Below are 17296 nucleotides of genomic sequence, written 5' to 3'. Positions count from 1 at the left end.
GCCTCCACAGCAGTTTTGGAGGAAGTTAAACATATTTCACAGCAATTCACTTTATTGCATTCTGCAAAATTTGTAATTAGAGGATTCAAACAATGACCTAGAAAAAATATCTTTTCCTCATAGGTGCCCTGAAGATGCTACAGAAACTTTAGTTTTTTCTTTTTTTCTTTTTTTATTTTTTTTTTACTTCATTTAATATCACAAATACCAGCAAGATGGCAAGGAACAGCCAGTATACTTCAGTCAAAGAAGGGGGATATGTCAGAGCCTGTCACAATGCATTAACGAATCAGAATGGTTGTGTTGATGACTCTTCCATGATCAATGCTATCCCACTCCAAGGTACAAGCACAGAATTCTAGGACAATATAACCTGGAAAATCATACTCAGATACAATGCCATTCCAAGGTTTTTTGTGATACAGGGCTCTTCAAAGTGGTACAAAGCAAAGTCTGTTTGAGATCATATGTAATATTCATTAAGATTCCTTCCACCAGGAGAAATATTTTGATAAAGACTTCTCACAAAGGTGCTGTGATCTTGTGAGAAGGCAAAGACATGCTATTCTGGGGCAATTAACATAAAGCCTTATGGATAACTAGCTAAGCCTCTAAGCTTAGTTTTGACATTTCTTGTCTAACTGCAGCATCTTCCTGAGAGATTACCCTGCCATGTCAGAGAGCATAACATGAGAGGACTATCAGAAAGGAGAGTTCTTCTTAGGTGAATGGGGAAATGGAGGAAGCTAAAAGGTATGTGAGCTGAGTGAAAAAGTCAAGACCTGAGAGAGAGAATCACAGAGAATCAGTATACACTGCAAAGCAGTTTTAGGATGCCAGTGAATAACAAAATACAAGAAATCTAGAGTTAAAAGAGGTGGAGAAGAGTGCAGTCAAGGAAGAAGAAACATATTAAAGTCAAAGTTCAGGGAGCCATGGAGAACTGATCTGTTCAAATTACAGGCGACCCAAGTGTCCTCCCTAGATGGCAGCATCAGAGTGTGAGCCAAGCCGAGAGCACTGCTTCCAAGTCCTTGTGAAAGCTCCAAAAAAAGATAAGATAAAGAATTTAAAAGTTATTTCACTTCACAGTTTACCAAATAAGGTTTCCAAGCTTGAAACTTAGGTAGAAGTTAGGTATCAATGCCTTTCTCTTCACAAATTTCCTGTTTCTCTTGTTTATTGTTACAGGATCTTTTGTTTTGTTTTATTATTCTCTTTTGTTGGTGACCTGAAACTTCAAACTCTTCATTGAACTTTGACGGTAAGATCTTTGAAAAGAGCCAAAGAACCACGAAATAGGAGAGCAATGATCTGTTCTTTTTCTTTCTGACTGGATGAATACAAAGCATTTTGCGTTTTGACCAGGAGATAGCTGAAAATTTCAACTCACATACACACTTTAATGCCATTTATTGAATACTACTAGAATATAGTATACAAATTGGGATTGTCTTACTTAATTACCTCTTTTCCAAAAAATTTACTGTGGAGGTAAAGGATGAGCAAATGGAAATGGCAAGGGGAGAAAGTTTGAGATTTAATACATAATAACAATATGCTCTTTTTCTAAAACCTCAAGAATTCAGCAGAACATAGTACCTACAGGGCATTGGATAGTATCCAGGAAAAGCTTTCTATTTGAAGGTATCAAAAAATCTAAAAATTCTGGAGATATCTGGCACATATACTACCACTATTTTCACCTTATTGGAAAATAAAAATTGTCCAAGATTACCTAAGAAAGCAGTGGCAAAACAGAGCAAAAGTGAAAATATGTCAATCTAGAAAAAGAGTAAGATACTTTCAGCCTTCACTAGTGGCATGATTATGTATATAGTGTCTGACTGTCACTGAGTTGGAAAGCCCAGTGTGTAAATAGATTGGTTCCATAAATTTTCTGTGGGTTAACCATTCTGTTACTGCCTACAGTTTTACCATTTTTTGGGGGGCTAGTTTCTTCTGTCAGAGGCTGGGCCAGTCTTTCATGTTATAAAAAGTGCATTTTTCAATTAATAAATGCTTCTACTTATTCCCTTTTCTGCGAATTTAATATACTATCTTCAATTATATTTATGATAAGAAGGATCTTTTGTTTCAATCTGCCCCTTCTCCTGATCAGGGATATTTAGTGATGAACCAGTCATAAAGGTATGTAAGCACTAAGAAGTCACATGCAGATGTCTCTTTAGCTATTTCAGAGGTTTATATTTCTCTACCTAGTCCTCTTTTTCCCTTCTGACATTATGCCAAATATTCCCATAAATTACTTATTTTTTTTTCCTCAGGGCTGAAATAAAGCTTCAGGGTTTAGGGTTTCTAAAGGCAGTGTGACATATTTTCTCATATATGGAAAACACATAATAGCACAATATAACAGCTTTTCACAGTAGCATTTTACAAATAATTCTGCCTTCTTCGTTTCCTTTAAAACTCCTGCATGAGCAGTATTGTATCTTAGTGACCAGCCTTGAGCTTTAAAGGGAATTCAGTTGTATGGTTCTGAGCAGATAATTTGCCCCCCCCAATTTGTTTGCCAAATAGGTATCTAATTTACATTCCCAATTACCTCAATTGCACACATAAATGAGCTAATGAAACACACAAATGTATAACTGGTCATAAATAGTAATTTCTAAGTGCAATTGCAGTAATTGCATGCTCCTCATGATTTTGAAAATCAAGAACCTAATGTTAATTTAATGCTAGTTCATCTTGTATAACAGTTATATTTAAAGCAGAAGTTTATCACTCAGCAAATGTGGCAGTCTTGTTCTATTATGTCTTTTTTCCATTACGGTTAATTGGTGGATAACAGTGTTTAACATTGCAGGGACTTCTTTCTGCTGATAAGCAGGGATCAGGCATTTTCCTAAAATAAACAGGACTGCAAATCTATTTATATACCATATTGTGTCACAACAACTGCAGTTTTACACTCCTTTACACAACATGTTTAAAAAGAAATATTCATTTGAGGTAACGAGATTTTGGGGAAAGAGATAAGTCATCACATAACTATTTTTGTCCAAATGTTCTGGTCATAATAAGCACATCACAGAAATATCTAATTAACGCTTTGTTTTAGTCACAGGTCCTGCCAAAATCTAAGTCTCATTTTCTGTTTCCAAATGCAGTTAAATCTTGTAGCTCTTGTTACTTATTCTGCTGCCATCCCATCTGTTTTTCTCTTAGACTGCAATTGATTTTTGGATAATGTAGAACTAAGACCTCTATGAGAGAGATTAACAAGTGCTGTGGTGTGACTGAATTACTCTGAAGTATCATATGAAAACTTCTATATAATTACATGAAAAGAATCAGGTTTTATTAAATTTGTATTACTAAAGTGTATGGTATAAAAACCAAGAATGTATATTGCAGTAGTAGTTCTAAGTCATTGGATGTAGTCCCTTTTAAAATTAAAATGCATATTTCAACCACTTTACTGTTATGGTTAGACTATAAACAATATAATTCAATGGCAGGGATTATGTTTTAATCTTTTGAAGGTACGATCTGACTTTGTATTTTTCTTTTAGTGGTTTTAACAATAGAAATAGGGTTGATAAATGCAGAGCCAGAAATATTATGCAGATAATGCACAGAAACATTACTGAATAACAATAGCTGAAAGAGTAATCCAAAGTATATTAAGAGGATAATGTTGATTATGTTTATAGTTAGATAACAACTCATGGCTGAACACCATTCAAAGCATTTTACATATTATGCCTCAATTCCGTAATCTATTTCACTCAGGAAATCCCCCAAGCCATCTGTGGATGGCTACTACCATAAGGAACACTTAGGTATTGTGCATATTTCAGTGTGCCATTCTTGTCCCAGCCTTAATTATTAGATCAGCTTTGTCATATAAGTTATACTTAAAAAAATAAAAATAATTTTAAAAAAACCATTAGGACAGATAGTCAAGTTAATGAGAAGAAGCCAATAAAAGCAGAAAAACTCAAACTTACCATCAACAGCTGCTGGTTTCTTTCTTGGACTGTGTTCTAGAAGAAGACGAGGTGGTACAAGTTCCTTATGTCCTGCACACAAGTATACAGGTTAAGAAGCATAGAAAATGTATTCACTAAAAGGCTGAGCAGTTTCACTGGGAGACTGAACTCCCTTCAAAATTGTTCATGTTTAAAATATTACACTGCATAAAAACTATTATCTTTCAGACACTTTAGGAAGGAAATGTGTTTTTCAACAAATAGAGTAATTTATTTTTAAGAGACACATTTGAAATCAGTGAAGTCTAGGTGACTCAAGCATATGCTGAAATGCTTACAGTTTTATTTTTCTTCATTAGACTCAAAACTGAACTATAATCTTTGATAATAAGGTTACATATTCATGATGCCTCTTCTACAGTAAAGGTTTATTTTCTTCTGTCAAACAAATGATCTTCAGCAGTTCCCTAAAGTCCACTTATTATGAACTCCTTGAAACACCAGTAAAAAATATGATGTTTCTCATCCTTAAGGATTATTCTTAATTAGGCAATACCAACCACGTCATGCATTGTAAACACTAAGGTCCTGATTCTAACTGCTGGCTGAAACACCTCTACTCTCTCAGAGTGTTCAACTGGGACTTTCTGTACTGTCTCAGCCTATGTGCAGATATCATGCTTTATAACAAAATATTTTTCACTTCATTTCTCCAAAGATTCACAAGCAGATTTAGCCTACTCTTATTACTTACGCTTATTTTCTGGTTTCTAACATGTTTTCAGTCTCCTTATTTCCTTTTTATTCCTTTCTCTGACATTTATTCTCAGTAGCTATCATGTCATTGTCATTTGGAAAGTACATTTTTTGTGACATGAGAAATAAAATTAAGTAGTTAAATATAATATTGATTCAGTCTTATGTACCAGCATACATTCACTGCACCAGAGTCCACATGCAATCAGGCTGTTAAATCTCAGCTTCAGCTCCACATCAGAAACTCAAAGTCATGCCTCATGCTTGATTTCTCAGAAGAGGAATTAAGATCTTAATGGGCCTTGGAAACTGCGGTATCTTACTTACCCCTCTCATTTTACAAAGGTATGTGTACTCATGGGGAATGCATGAGAAAATCATCATCTTGGAGACAGCAGTGGGATTTGAGCATCATGGTCTTAATGTTATTGCATCTCATCAGCATATGTACAATTGCAGGCATGTGGTTTAGTTCATCCAGTAATTTGTATAAAATATCACGTACAGAGCTGCTCAGACTTGACTCATGTGCCTGAGCTACTGAGAAAATGTTAACACGTTGGTAAAATCAATGGTTGAAGGTGCTTTGCAACAAATAGTAAAAATCAGGTTTTACACATAATTCCTGTCTTGGCAGTAATGAGAAGTGGGCATTTACCAATCTCATAATAGAATAACTATAGCCTTAAAATGAATGTTAGGCAAACTTTAGGAATCCAGGTATTTAGCTATGATTTTCCAAACACTTTATGTCTTAAAAAAAAATCTTGAAGTTGCAAACTGAACTAATGAAACACTGAACGCTTTTGTTACAAACCAGAATAGAAAAATTATATTCATAACCTTTGTCAAAATACAGAAACTCCATCAACTGAATTTCTAGTTCAGAATGAAAACAAAAAAACAACATAAAAATTAATAAAGAGTGGATAATCCTATTCTTTCTGCTAGGTTTGATCAGACTAAAGATCACGTTTTTTTTTCCCCCAAACTAGATCGCCTACCCTCAGGTAGGAAAACTGATCATTTTTAAATGTTGGACTAATTGTTTTGTGTGAAAGATGATAAAGAGCAGTGGCTCAGAATGTTGAGTGGATGAGTAATGAAGAAGGATAATCAATAATGTGGACTGCAGTGTAGTATCTACAGTGTGGGGCAATCTAACACCTCTAGGTCAAACTGTAGGCTGGCTCCATTATCTTCTTGTTCTTTACTGTAGCAGCAGTTTTCTAGTGATCGCACCAGTGTGAATATAATGCCAGTATGGTACCACTTATTGCTAATGACTTGTCAAGTTTTATTTTATAGTTTTACAAGTTCCAAGAAAATAATTTATTTCATGCAAATTGACCACATGATCCAATATGAGGGTGTTTTAAGCAAGAAAAGCTTAAGCTTCACACATCAAAAACTTTCCCTTAGGCCAAAATGTTTGTTCTGAGCAGGTTCCTATCCACTCTGATAAAAGACTTCTTTAATGTCTCCATGTCTTATTAAATGTCTCTATATTCACTTTGATGGGATTGCAAAGGACAGTAGCTGAATAAATATTTTATTCATTCTTTTGATGAAATATGTTAAAGGGGATAACCTAAGTCAAATTTCTTTTCTTTCCCTTTTTCTCTCCTCTTTAAGTTATAAAGCACAAGGGGTTTTCTGTAGTACAGATGACTCATAAATAGAACTGAAGAATTGGCTTCAGCAGTTCAGATCATTAGGATTAATGGCATCTGCTATCTTGAATCCAGCAGTGGCCAGTTGGACACATATCCATGATGTAAATGAGAGGAAGGCAGGATGTTTTTAATGCTCCCAGTGGACAACCAGATTAGACCATGAATCATGAGAAGTCATTATCCAGATTACGGTTATTATTATTATTGGACATACATTTATCTGACTACTTTAAAAATGCAGCAGAGCACTGCATAGTTATTTGCTTCTCATTTCAAATGTAGATTTTACTTTTCTACTATGAGATAAGATGAGAAGGTTCATTTAACTTGCTTTTTTTAAATTTTTTTAAAACTTTTATTAGGGTTTGATTGCTCAAAAAGATGTAATTGCAAACACAAAAATGGGCACACATTTCTATGCCTAATCTGTCCATATAGTTCCACAACATTTCCATGCATAATCTTTCCATGCATTTTTGCTACAGATATCTCTTTCATATATGATATTGTAAACAGTTCTCTGACAACAAATTACATCAGATGACAACTGGAATAGTGAAATGTTTTGATTTTAATCTCATGGGAATGCTCTCATCAGAAGAAAAAGTGTCACATTAAGACATGAGTAGCTTCTTCCACTGCCTAAAAGGCAAGAAATATGCTGCAAGGATGAGTAGAAGGTTTAAAACACTAGATGGTAACATGAATACTTAACTGAAAATAAGCTACAGACCTCAAGCTCTGTAAAACTTCTGTCATTGGTGTATATTAAATCACTTGAGATATCTTGAATAAATCAATTCTGACTTGGTTTATTAATATTTTAGATTTTTTATTGCATGGTAAGGAATACAAGACAAAATTTAATTACCTTAGTTTTCTCAATCTAGGAAGTGTCTTTCTACATGTATCAAAAATGTCATGTCCAGACATTGTGTATAAGTTGAATTTTTATGACAACAACAAATCATACGAGTTTTCTTTCTTCCCTGATCGTTTGAGTTCTATTTGTCAGCAGCAATCTTAATAAATTAAGTGTAAAACTATATCTTTCTAATTCAAAAGATCATGAGATAAAATACTTCTAAAATTATTATTATCAAACAACTAAACAATGTAATATGTGGAAATACCACTCCTATGACTGTTCACTTCCTCATACCTATATACCAGTTATTTGAACAGCAGGAATCCTACAGTCTAACAGCACCAACACTTTGTTACCGTATCTCTCTGCGGCAGCAAAATGTCTTCAGATAAATGTCATTCTGCTCAGATGTGATGTCATTCTCTAATGATAGTAAAAATAATTGAAATAAAATAAATGTGCTCTTTGCAGAGTTGTTTGTTACAAAAAGTAAATTCAAATCAAATGTTTCATGAATCTTGGAACAAAAGATGGATCAACAGAATGAGGTAAGACTGCCAAATATGCTTTTAGAGGACTGAAAACTTCATGAAGGCCAAACATTTCTTCCAGGCTTCCAGTTTTGACATGTAAGATGCTAGAAGTTAAATGTCAGTCTCTCTCTTGCTATTAGTCATTACTCTCCAGACATTAGACTGTCACTATGCTGAGGAAGGGTTTCTCTGCTTAGTACATGTGCATGAAAAACTATGAGCAAACTGTTTTTCATTACGAAAGAACAGCTGCGGATCAAGAGGTGAGATTGTGCAACTGTATTGAACAATGCAAATACTCATTTTCAGTAAGGAATGAGTTGAAATACTGACACCCATACAGGCATTCTTTCCTAAGGAACATATTGTGACATAATAGTTTTATGCACACTAGTAATTAAATGGTGCCTGAGAACATTACTGGGCTCTGGAATTCAGACATACATATCCTGCAACATTTTTTTTGAATAGTCCCTGACAACTTTGACTTGTGCCAAGCAGCAATGTCTCAAACAATTAATTGGCTCAATTTAGAAGTTAACAAGGACCAGGGACCACTCCCAATAGACAGCCAGGAGACAACCAACCCATTTCTACCTTGAGGAAGTGTACTGGACGTGGATTACTCTATGACAGAAGAAATCACTTTCAGAGTACACCTGAATTGAGTTTGATTTACTAATTTAGATGTAGCCCACAAGTCTTACAAGTGATATCAAAATTATATCAAATGGAAAAAATGGTTTAAACAGTGTCTTAATGACCTATTTGGAACTGAATTTTTGGCAGTGGCAGATGGAATTAATGGATAATAAAATGAGGCTTTTAAGAAAGTATATCTTAGAAGCCAACATACATTTCAGTTTTTCAGTTGCACTCAGGATCTGGGTCTTATTAAATGGATAATTGCTCAACATAAAGTGAAACTGATTTTGCATAAGGTTGATGTTACCTAAGAAAAGACTCTGCTGTAGTGGTGCAGTGATTACCAGTACCAATGAAATCCTTTAAATTTTCATATTATGGTGCACACTGACTATCAACCAGTTACCTTTATGATGCATAAGAAAAGAAGAAGAGGGAAAATTACGTGGATAATGCCAAATCTATCTATCCATCTATGTTCTACTGTATCTATGCATTTAAGTCCATTGAAAATATCACAGACAATTTTGGAACTCTTCATAGATCCTAACTTATGAGTAAAGCATATTATTGAGAGATATTCCCTCAACACACAGACAACAAACGAGGCATTTATAAATAACCTTGCAGCTTTGGGACGCCATCGATCTATTAAGTTGAAAGCAAGCACCAGTAGGTTAAAAGTAAAGGTGTAGGAAGGATGGATGCAGACTGATAATGTAAATGTAAATGCTGTTTTGAATGGAGTAGGTGGAGGGATTAAATTTTGCTTCTCAAAGCACCAAACAAAAAGTAGCAGCAACTTGATGGTCATCTATTCTTAATACAAAGAGATTTGAGTTCATCCTTTGTTTTTGATGATGCATTCTTTTATATATTTACATGCAGTTATACCTACATAATATATAGTATGTATGTGTGCATGCATGGGCATATGTGTACATATGCATACAAATACATACGCAAATACATATAGATATTTATTTTGAATGAATTATAGAAAGGTTAGGGTTGGAGGGGACCTTAAAACCATATATTTCCAAATTCCTGCTGTGGTTTAGTCATGTTTCTGAGGAGAAAATACTTGATTTGGTAATTGAACAGGTGTGAGATTCATTGTTGCAGATTCCTGGAGGTTATGTGAACATCAGTTAGTTGCTGCGTTTTCACTCAGCCACCAAATCCAATTAAAGTCACAGCTGGGAACTTGTTTGATATATCTTTTTCTTTTCCTGTGGGTTTATATCTCACACAAAGCAAGTGTGAGCAAGTGTACAGATGAGGCAGGCAAGAGAGGCATGGGTAAAGTTATAGGCGTTTTGGGTTTTTTTCTCTTTTAGCCTACAACCAGTACTATGGGTCCAGAAATGTATGCAATATATTTTAGCTGCATGGCAGATCTGCACAGTTAAATCCATTTAAAATGATATATCTGTTGAGAACTATTTTACTGAGATTTTTACAACAAAATCCATACCTTGTGAAAGCTGTTCTAGTTTTTGTGTTCAAAAGACTGAAGTCTTTTAGGAGTTAAAAGTTAAGTATTAGCAATTTTGCCATTAAGTAAGAACTCATACATCCTCTTCTGACATTAAAATAAAATTGAATTGAAAAAATTGAAAATTCAATTGCCTCCACTTCCTCCCATTATTTATCATGAGCATTTAGCAGGTAAAAATAATCCTACATTTATGTTTAGAAATATCGAAAGAGGGATCCCAAAGAACTAAGTAGTAGGACAGTGAAAATGATGGGTTATTGTGTGGAAATGATGGGTTATTATAGTTATTGCTGCATACTTGAGTGTGAAAGGACTGTAAAAGCAGATTATAAAATAGAAAGCCATATTCAGCCTTTCTCTCTCTCCCCAAATAACCTTTAATAAATTGGTATCATATACAGTGACCTCTAGCATAATTAACATGAATATCAGGAGTTGGTATAGATGCATTTTTTTCACAATATGAAATATCCAAGGGAAAATAATTAAAACAGAGAAAAGAAAACACTGTAACTAAATACTTGCAGCTAACAGTTAAACAGAATGGAGGGGACTGATAAGCTGTTATGATGAAAAGTAATAAACACTGACTATGCCATGGGATCACTGCTCAGTAATTTATAAGTTATTTGTATTTGGTTTATCTGTACATAGCATCATTTCAACTGACCTTATTCCAACTACATCTAAGAAACATTAAGTGCTAAAGTCAGAAAAGCCGAAAGTAACTACTGCAAGAATGCTGAAACTTTACGTTGTCTTCAAGAAAGAATGCATATGCCAGGTTTTGCAAAACAAAGACAGCCTAGCATAGATAAAATCACTATAATAATTTCTCATAACTATAGATATTTGTAGATAGTGAATATATTTAATATAGAAATCACTGGAAGTCAAACTGAACCCAAATATCTCTGACCACAAGTCACAAAGTTTTTCATTTCTTTATCTTTTTGCCAGAATGAGAGAAACAATAAGTCAATGACTACCCGTCTTGTCTATACTTGACAATCACCTAAGACGGTGAATTCATAACCATTTTTCAGTAGTTATGATTTCAATAATAATTTCAATTTAAAGTTAGAGGGAAAATAATGGAGAGGTTTTATTAGATCAATTATCAGGAGATGGGCCCAAAGGTACAGAGGTGTTGGTTCCTAACTCCTGTTCCTCACTCCCACTGAAATCAATGAGAACTAAGTATCAGATTGGTATCTCATACCTCTGAAGGTTAGGCTCTGTGTAATTAAGAAACTCAGTGAGCATTCTCTTTCTCCTATAAGTGCCATGGCTGTAATTATGAGAAATACTGGAACAAAAAACTGCAATACTTGACATAATGATTACTTTAAACCAATCTTACTTTAGTGACTTCTGATTCTTCATTCCATTTCATTTTCACAGGAAAGACCCTTTATTTTTTAAAGATATATTTTATATATATAGATATTATTTTTAGAACAAAGAGTCCTGGGATTCACTGTCATTGGTTCTAACCCTTGTGTTCAAGGCCTCCTCTATGATTTTTGAGAAAATTACTGAACTTACCATGCCTTTCCATTACACCTATAAATGGATGTAACAGAAATTAAAAAAAAAAAATTAATGTTACATGCTTACAGCAACTAAAAATTCCCAATCTTAAATTCTATGAAAGTGAAATCTGCAAAGACTGAGCTTTTGTTCTGATGTTAAAGGCATTTAGTTTCTTTGTTTGATTCATTTGGACCAGGAATACTTTCCATATTTATTCAAGAAAGTATTTTCCTCTACAGTTCTTCTCCTCCCCTTTTTCTCACACCCAAAATGCTATAGCAATTGCTATTCATATTTTTAAGTGTCACCACTGTTTTCTTGATTAACAGCTGCTCCTAATAATATCCTTTGAAATCTTATAGAAAACTTGTAATTTCAAGTCTTCATTTGAGCATAATCCTTGTTTGCACATTTTCAGCATACTTCTTGAATATATGTAGGCTCTTTCACTACTAGACATCTAAAAGTTAACTTTCAGACAGTTAAATCACCCAAGGGATCCATTTATAGTCAATGGAGAGAAATTGCTACCTTCAAAGGATGATTCATCTTTTCTATCTTAAGGCATCTTTTTTAGGATGAAATTGTCTTCTGGTGGCCTCCATTTTGTACTATTGGCTATAAAGACAGCTATAAAGGTTAAAGTTTGGCAATTAACTTTTGGGTATCTATGTGAGGTCCAATGAATTGCAAACATCTTATTTAGCAGTTCTACATAAAGATGACACTATGTGCCACCAAAATATTACAGGACTAAAATCAAGAGCCAGGCATGATTTTTCACACTCTAAATGCTGTCTGGTAACACAGCATTGTTGCTGTGTTGGGGTTGCTCTCCAACCCCCCAGCAATTATATGAATGAATCTCACATAGACAAAGGATTTTGTTGTTAAGCTTAACAGAAAAAACAAACACAACAAAAAAAAAAGAAAAATTATAAAAGTGTTCTTTAAGTTTAATGTGTGTAGGCATTGAACACTTTTTGAACTCTATATGTTCTTTACTTTGTCAGATGATACTGAGTGTATTGAAGGACAAAGTGAACCAATAGGAAGGAAAGTGAAGTACCAGAGGGAAGAATAGCATTTCCTGATGAAATAAAAATAAATTACTCTTGAGTCACTCTAGGTATATGTCATACATTACATGTATTTTTGAGGAAGCAGATACATACAGAAAGAAAGTGGACATCAAAAGAAAGATTCACCTGAAGAGAGAATGGTGAAAAGAATGGATCTGCCACAGCTTACTGTCACAATGGCTGCAGATAAGATACAGAAGGAGGAGGACATCAGCAAGGGAGGGAGAGCATGTGTTGCTTAGGCCATGCCTGAACACTCTTCTGTCTACTGCATTGCATGTTCTCAGAGCAGAAGAGGTGAGGAATTATTGCTAAGATGGAAATGCTTTATGATGGAATGTTTCTTGTCAAAGCATTTGTAGATCCTTTGTATGGTCTTCTTATCTGTGCAATATGGTGACCTGGTACCATTAGTCAGTGTTAAAACTGAGTGTCATCATTTCCAGCAGAGAATCTGTATTTGGATAAGAAGAGTAACTTCTCTCAGTCCCACAGTGGAGCTATAGGTTCTTCCTTGTTAATGAAAATTTCAGGTGAAAACTGGATGCATTTTTCCTCCTTCATGATGTTTCAGTGTATTCAGCATCAGGAGGTGTTTAAAGACATGTATGCATCTCAGCTATTTTCCTTTTTGATAAAGTTGAGAGAGACTACTTGTTATGGTGGTTAACTTCCCTAAGAATATTCAGAAGTATATTCTAAAGGTAATGTATTCATTAGCTCATTTATAATTTTAGAAATAAATATATTTTAGAGTTAAATAACCTGGGCATATACAACCAAATGAAGGAGAAGATTGTGGGTTATCATGTCTCATCAAAGACAAGTGTTTGCTTCTAACCCATGAAAGATTCCTATTTTACTGAAATGGTTGGCAATTAAGATGTAGTTGGCTGGCTGGTTTGGCCTAAGTAACTCTATGATGGACTTCATGGTTTCCCATTCATTGTGTAAGAAGATTAAGCAGTTGGTTGGGGTCTTCAGGGACTATTAGGTTGATAAGTATTTAAAATATAGATTCTGTAGTGCTCAATGTTACAACACTAAAATATTTCTAAAGGTCAATTTTGGTCTCCAAAATTAGAAAATAACAGAATCTAGAGGTACTTGTAATCAGACCTATGTAGAAAATCCTAAGGTCTTTTTGAATATACTATCAATTTTGCTGAGTATCTGTTCCAACCTGTGCAACAAGAGAGTTGAACCTTTTAGTGAATCTCCCTTTTAGCTAGTTTAGAAGCACTTAGAATGTTTGACAGGGAAGGATTAAAAGAGACAAATTTTAAATGACCGACACAAATTATCTTTCTGTGTGTTGGAAATGGCTGAAATATTTTGTCCAAAATAAGCATCTTTACTGGAAGAATAATCTGTCATAGCAAATTTTGAACTCAGTCAGCTGAAGTTTGACAGAGCTATATGTAGCTAACTTCAATGGTTGTCTTTTCTACCAACATTGCTTATAATGGAATCTCAGATCTATCGACAGTTGTATTCCACCCCTTTAAATAACTAATCCTATGTGTGTTCCAAATAGAAATACTGTAAGCAAAATCTGAAACATACATAATCATTGTCTGGGTTCTTTTGCATATACAGGTTTTTAAAAGCTAAAAAATCTAGGCTTGAGAAGGAGGGTCTTTCTTTTGCGAATTGTGTTTTTCCCCGTACTTGAAGCCATCCAAGTTCTAAGGAAGAAACATATGTTCTTATAGGCTGACATTTGAAACTTGTGTTTTTCTAGGTTTCTGAGATGTTACCTTGCCAACTATGCCTCACAAATATGCATAAAACTACTTTTGGCTTAAATAATTTTCAGCAAGTATTTTTCATATTAAATTTACTTCTGACAATGATATTGAATACTGAAGAATGGTTGTGTACCTCTAGAATCACAGAATAACAGAATGGATAAGATTGAAAGGGTCCACAATGGGTCATCTGATCCAGCTTCCCTGCTCAAGGAGGTTCATCCTACAGCATAGGATGAACACAGCACAGGATTGCATCCAGATGGTTCTTGAATATCTCCAGTGAGGGAAACTCCACAACCTCTCTGGGCAATCTGTTCCAGTGCTCGGTCACTCGCACAATAAAGAAGTTCTTCCCCTTATTCCTATGCATCAGTTTCTGCTCATTGCCATTGTCCTATTGTTTGGCACCACCATGAAGAACCTGGATCCATCTTCTTGACACCATCCCTTCAGATGCTTATATACATTAATGAGGTCCCCTCTCAGTCACCTCTTCCTGAGGCTGAACAGGCCCAGCTCCCTCAGCTTTTCCTTGTAAGAAAGATACTCCAGTCCCTTAATCATCTTTGTTGCCCTCTGCTGGACCTGCTCCCAGAGTTCCATGTCTCTCTTGTACTGAAGAGCCCCGAACTGGACACAGCACTCCAGATGCCTCATCAGGGCTGAGTAGAGGGTTAGTATCACCTCTCTTGACTTACTGGCAACGCTCTTCCTAATGCACCCCATGATCCCATTGGCCTTCATGGCCACAAGGACACACTGCTGTCTCATGGACAGCTTGTTGTCCACAAGGACCTCCAGGTCCTTCTCCACAGAGCTACTTTCCAGTAGGTCAGTCCCCAGCATGTACTGGTGCATGGGGTTATTATTCCATAGATGCAGGACCCTGCATTTTCCCTTGCTGAATTTAAGAAATTCTTCTCTGCCCATCTCTCCAGCCTTTTGAGGTCCTTCTGAAGGGCTACACAGCACTCTGGGGTATCAGACACCAGCCTTGTGTCATCAGCAAACTTCCTGAGGAGGCCTCTGCCCCTTCATCCAAGTAACTGATGAACAAGTTAAACAATATTGAACCCAGTATTGACTCTGGGGGGACAGCACTAGTGACAGGCCTCCAACTAGACCTGATACCACTGATTATGACCCTCTGGGATCTGCCATTCAGCCAGTTCTCAATCCACCTCACTGCCCACTCATCCAGTTCACAGTTTCTGAGTTTGCCTATGAGGATGTTGTGAGAGACAGTGTCAAAAGCCTTGCTGAAGTCGAGGTAGACAATAACCAGTGCCCTCCCCTCATCCCCCTAGGTAGTTGTTTCATTGTAGAAGGCAATCAAGTTGGTCAAGCATGATTTACCTTTAGTGAATATATACTGACTACTTCTAATTACCTTCTTGTCATTCATGTGGATGGAGATGGCCTGCAAATGAGGAGCGCTATCACCTTTCCAGGGACCGAGGTGAGGCCGAATGGCCTGTAGTTCCCTGGGTCCTCCTTCTTTCCCTTTTCGAAGACTGGGGTGACATTTACTTTCTTCCAGTCCTCAGGCACTCTCCTGATCACCACAGCCTTTCCAAGATGATCGCAGGGAGCCTCATGGATCAGCACTCATGGATCCATCCCGTCAGGGCCCATGGATTTGCGGATGTCATTTGCCTAAGTGGTGTCCTCTAATCCAATCCTCCTTGATCAGTCTTCCTTACAACATTCCTTTATCCAGGTCTCCTGATCAGAGACTACTGGGGGCTGGTCTTGTCAGTGAAGTCTGATGCAAAGGAGGCATTCAGTAACTCTGCTTTCTCTGCATCCTCTGCTACCAGGGTCCCCTCTCCATTTAGTAATGGGCCCACATTTTTTTTAGTTTTCCTTTTGTTATTAATGTATTTGAAGAAGCTGTTCTTGTTGTCCTTGACATCATTGGTCAGATTTAATTCCAGGTAGGCCTTGGCTCATTTCTACTTACTCTGACAACCTCTATATATTCATTCCAAGTAGCTTCACTCTGTTTCTGTCTCCTGAGTATTTCCTGCTTATTCTTGAGAAATGACAGGATGTCCTTGTTTATCCATGCAAGTCTCTGGCCCCCTTTGCCTGATTTCTTCTCATCAGGATGCATCATTCTTGAGCATGGAGGAAGTGATCCTTGAATATCAACCATCTCTCTTGGACCCCTCTTCACTGAAGGACCTGTTCCCCTGGCGTTCTTTCAAGAAGAACCCTAAAAAGGCTAAAGTTAGTTTACCTGAAATCCATGGTTACAATCTTGTTGCCCTGCTTCGTCCTCGCCTGATACTGAACTCCATAATCTCATGGTCACTACAGCCAAGACAGCCCCTTACCTTCACATCTCCAACAAGATTCTCTCTGTTTGTTAGTATGAGGTTGAGCAACACCACCATTCCTTGTGAGATCCTCCACTACCTGTGACAGTAGGCTGTCATCATTGCTTCCCAGGAACCTCCTGGACTGTTTGTGCTTTGCTGTGTTATTTCTCCAGCAGATGTCTGTGGAGTTAAATTCCTCCACAAGAACCAATGCCTGTTACTTTGAGGCTGCTTTGAGCTGCCTGTAGAATGCTTCCATTTTTTAACCTACTTAACATATCATCACTATTTGTTGTAATAACTATAACTGGAAATCAATTATGACAATGAGTCACTAAATGTAATACATATTTTACAAGGTCACTTCTTAAACTTATTATGACCTTTTAAATATGAAACTCAGTTTGTTTACTATTAGCAGTTTAGGGGGTTTTTTGGCATTTAACTTTTGCTCTTATTTTCTAAATAGCTTACTTTTCAAAACTATAGTTGAGTCTTTTGATGATCCTCTATTGAAATGATTCTTGATTTTTAAAGTTGTTTACTGAACCATATGAAATTGTTATAATATTAAATAATAGTAATAAAATATAAAGCAAGTGTGAGAAAAACTGTTACTCTAGTCTCTCTGCCTTCACAGATTAAATTGGTTTATTTCC

General features: G+C 35.9%; 1 protein-coding gene across 1 annotated transcript in view; it reads right to left on the bottom strand.

Annotated features, from left to right (window-relative positions):
- Positions 1 to 17296, bottom strand: part of TRDN (triadin) — a 111354-nt gene that overhangs the window by 8232 nt on the left and 85826 nt on the right. Inside the window, exon 13 of the mRNA XM_027683602.1 lies at positions 3981 to 4052. Within this exon, the coding sequence (XP_027539403.1) occupies positions 3981 to 4052 (72 nt within the window). The remainder of the gene's footprint in view (positions 1 to 3980; positions 4053 to 17296) is intronic.

This window comes from Neopelma chrysocephalum, unplaced genomic scaffold (genome assembly GCF_003984885.1).
Source record: "Neopelma chrysocephalum unplaced genomic scaffold, ASM398488v2 Primary Assembly neopelma1_23, whole genome shotgun sequence".
Taxonomy (NCBI): Eukaryota; Metazoa; Chordata; class Aves; order Passeriformes; family Pipridae; genus Neopelma; species Neopelma chrysocephalum.
Note: the sequence above shows the minus strand (reverse complement) of the source record. Positions and strands in the feature narration are given on the sequence as shown.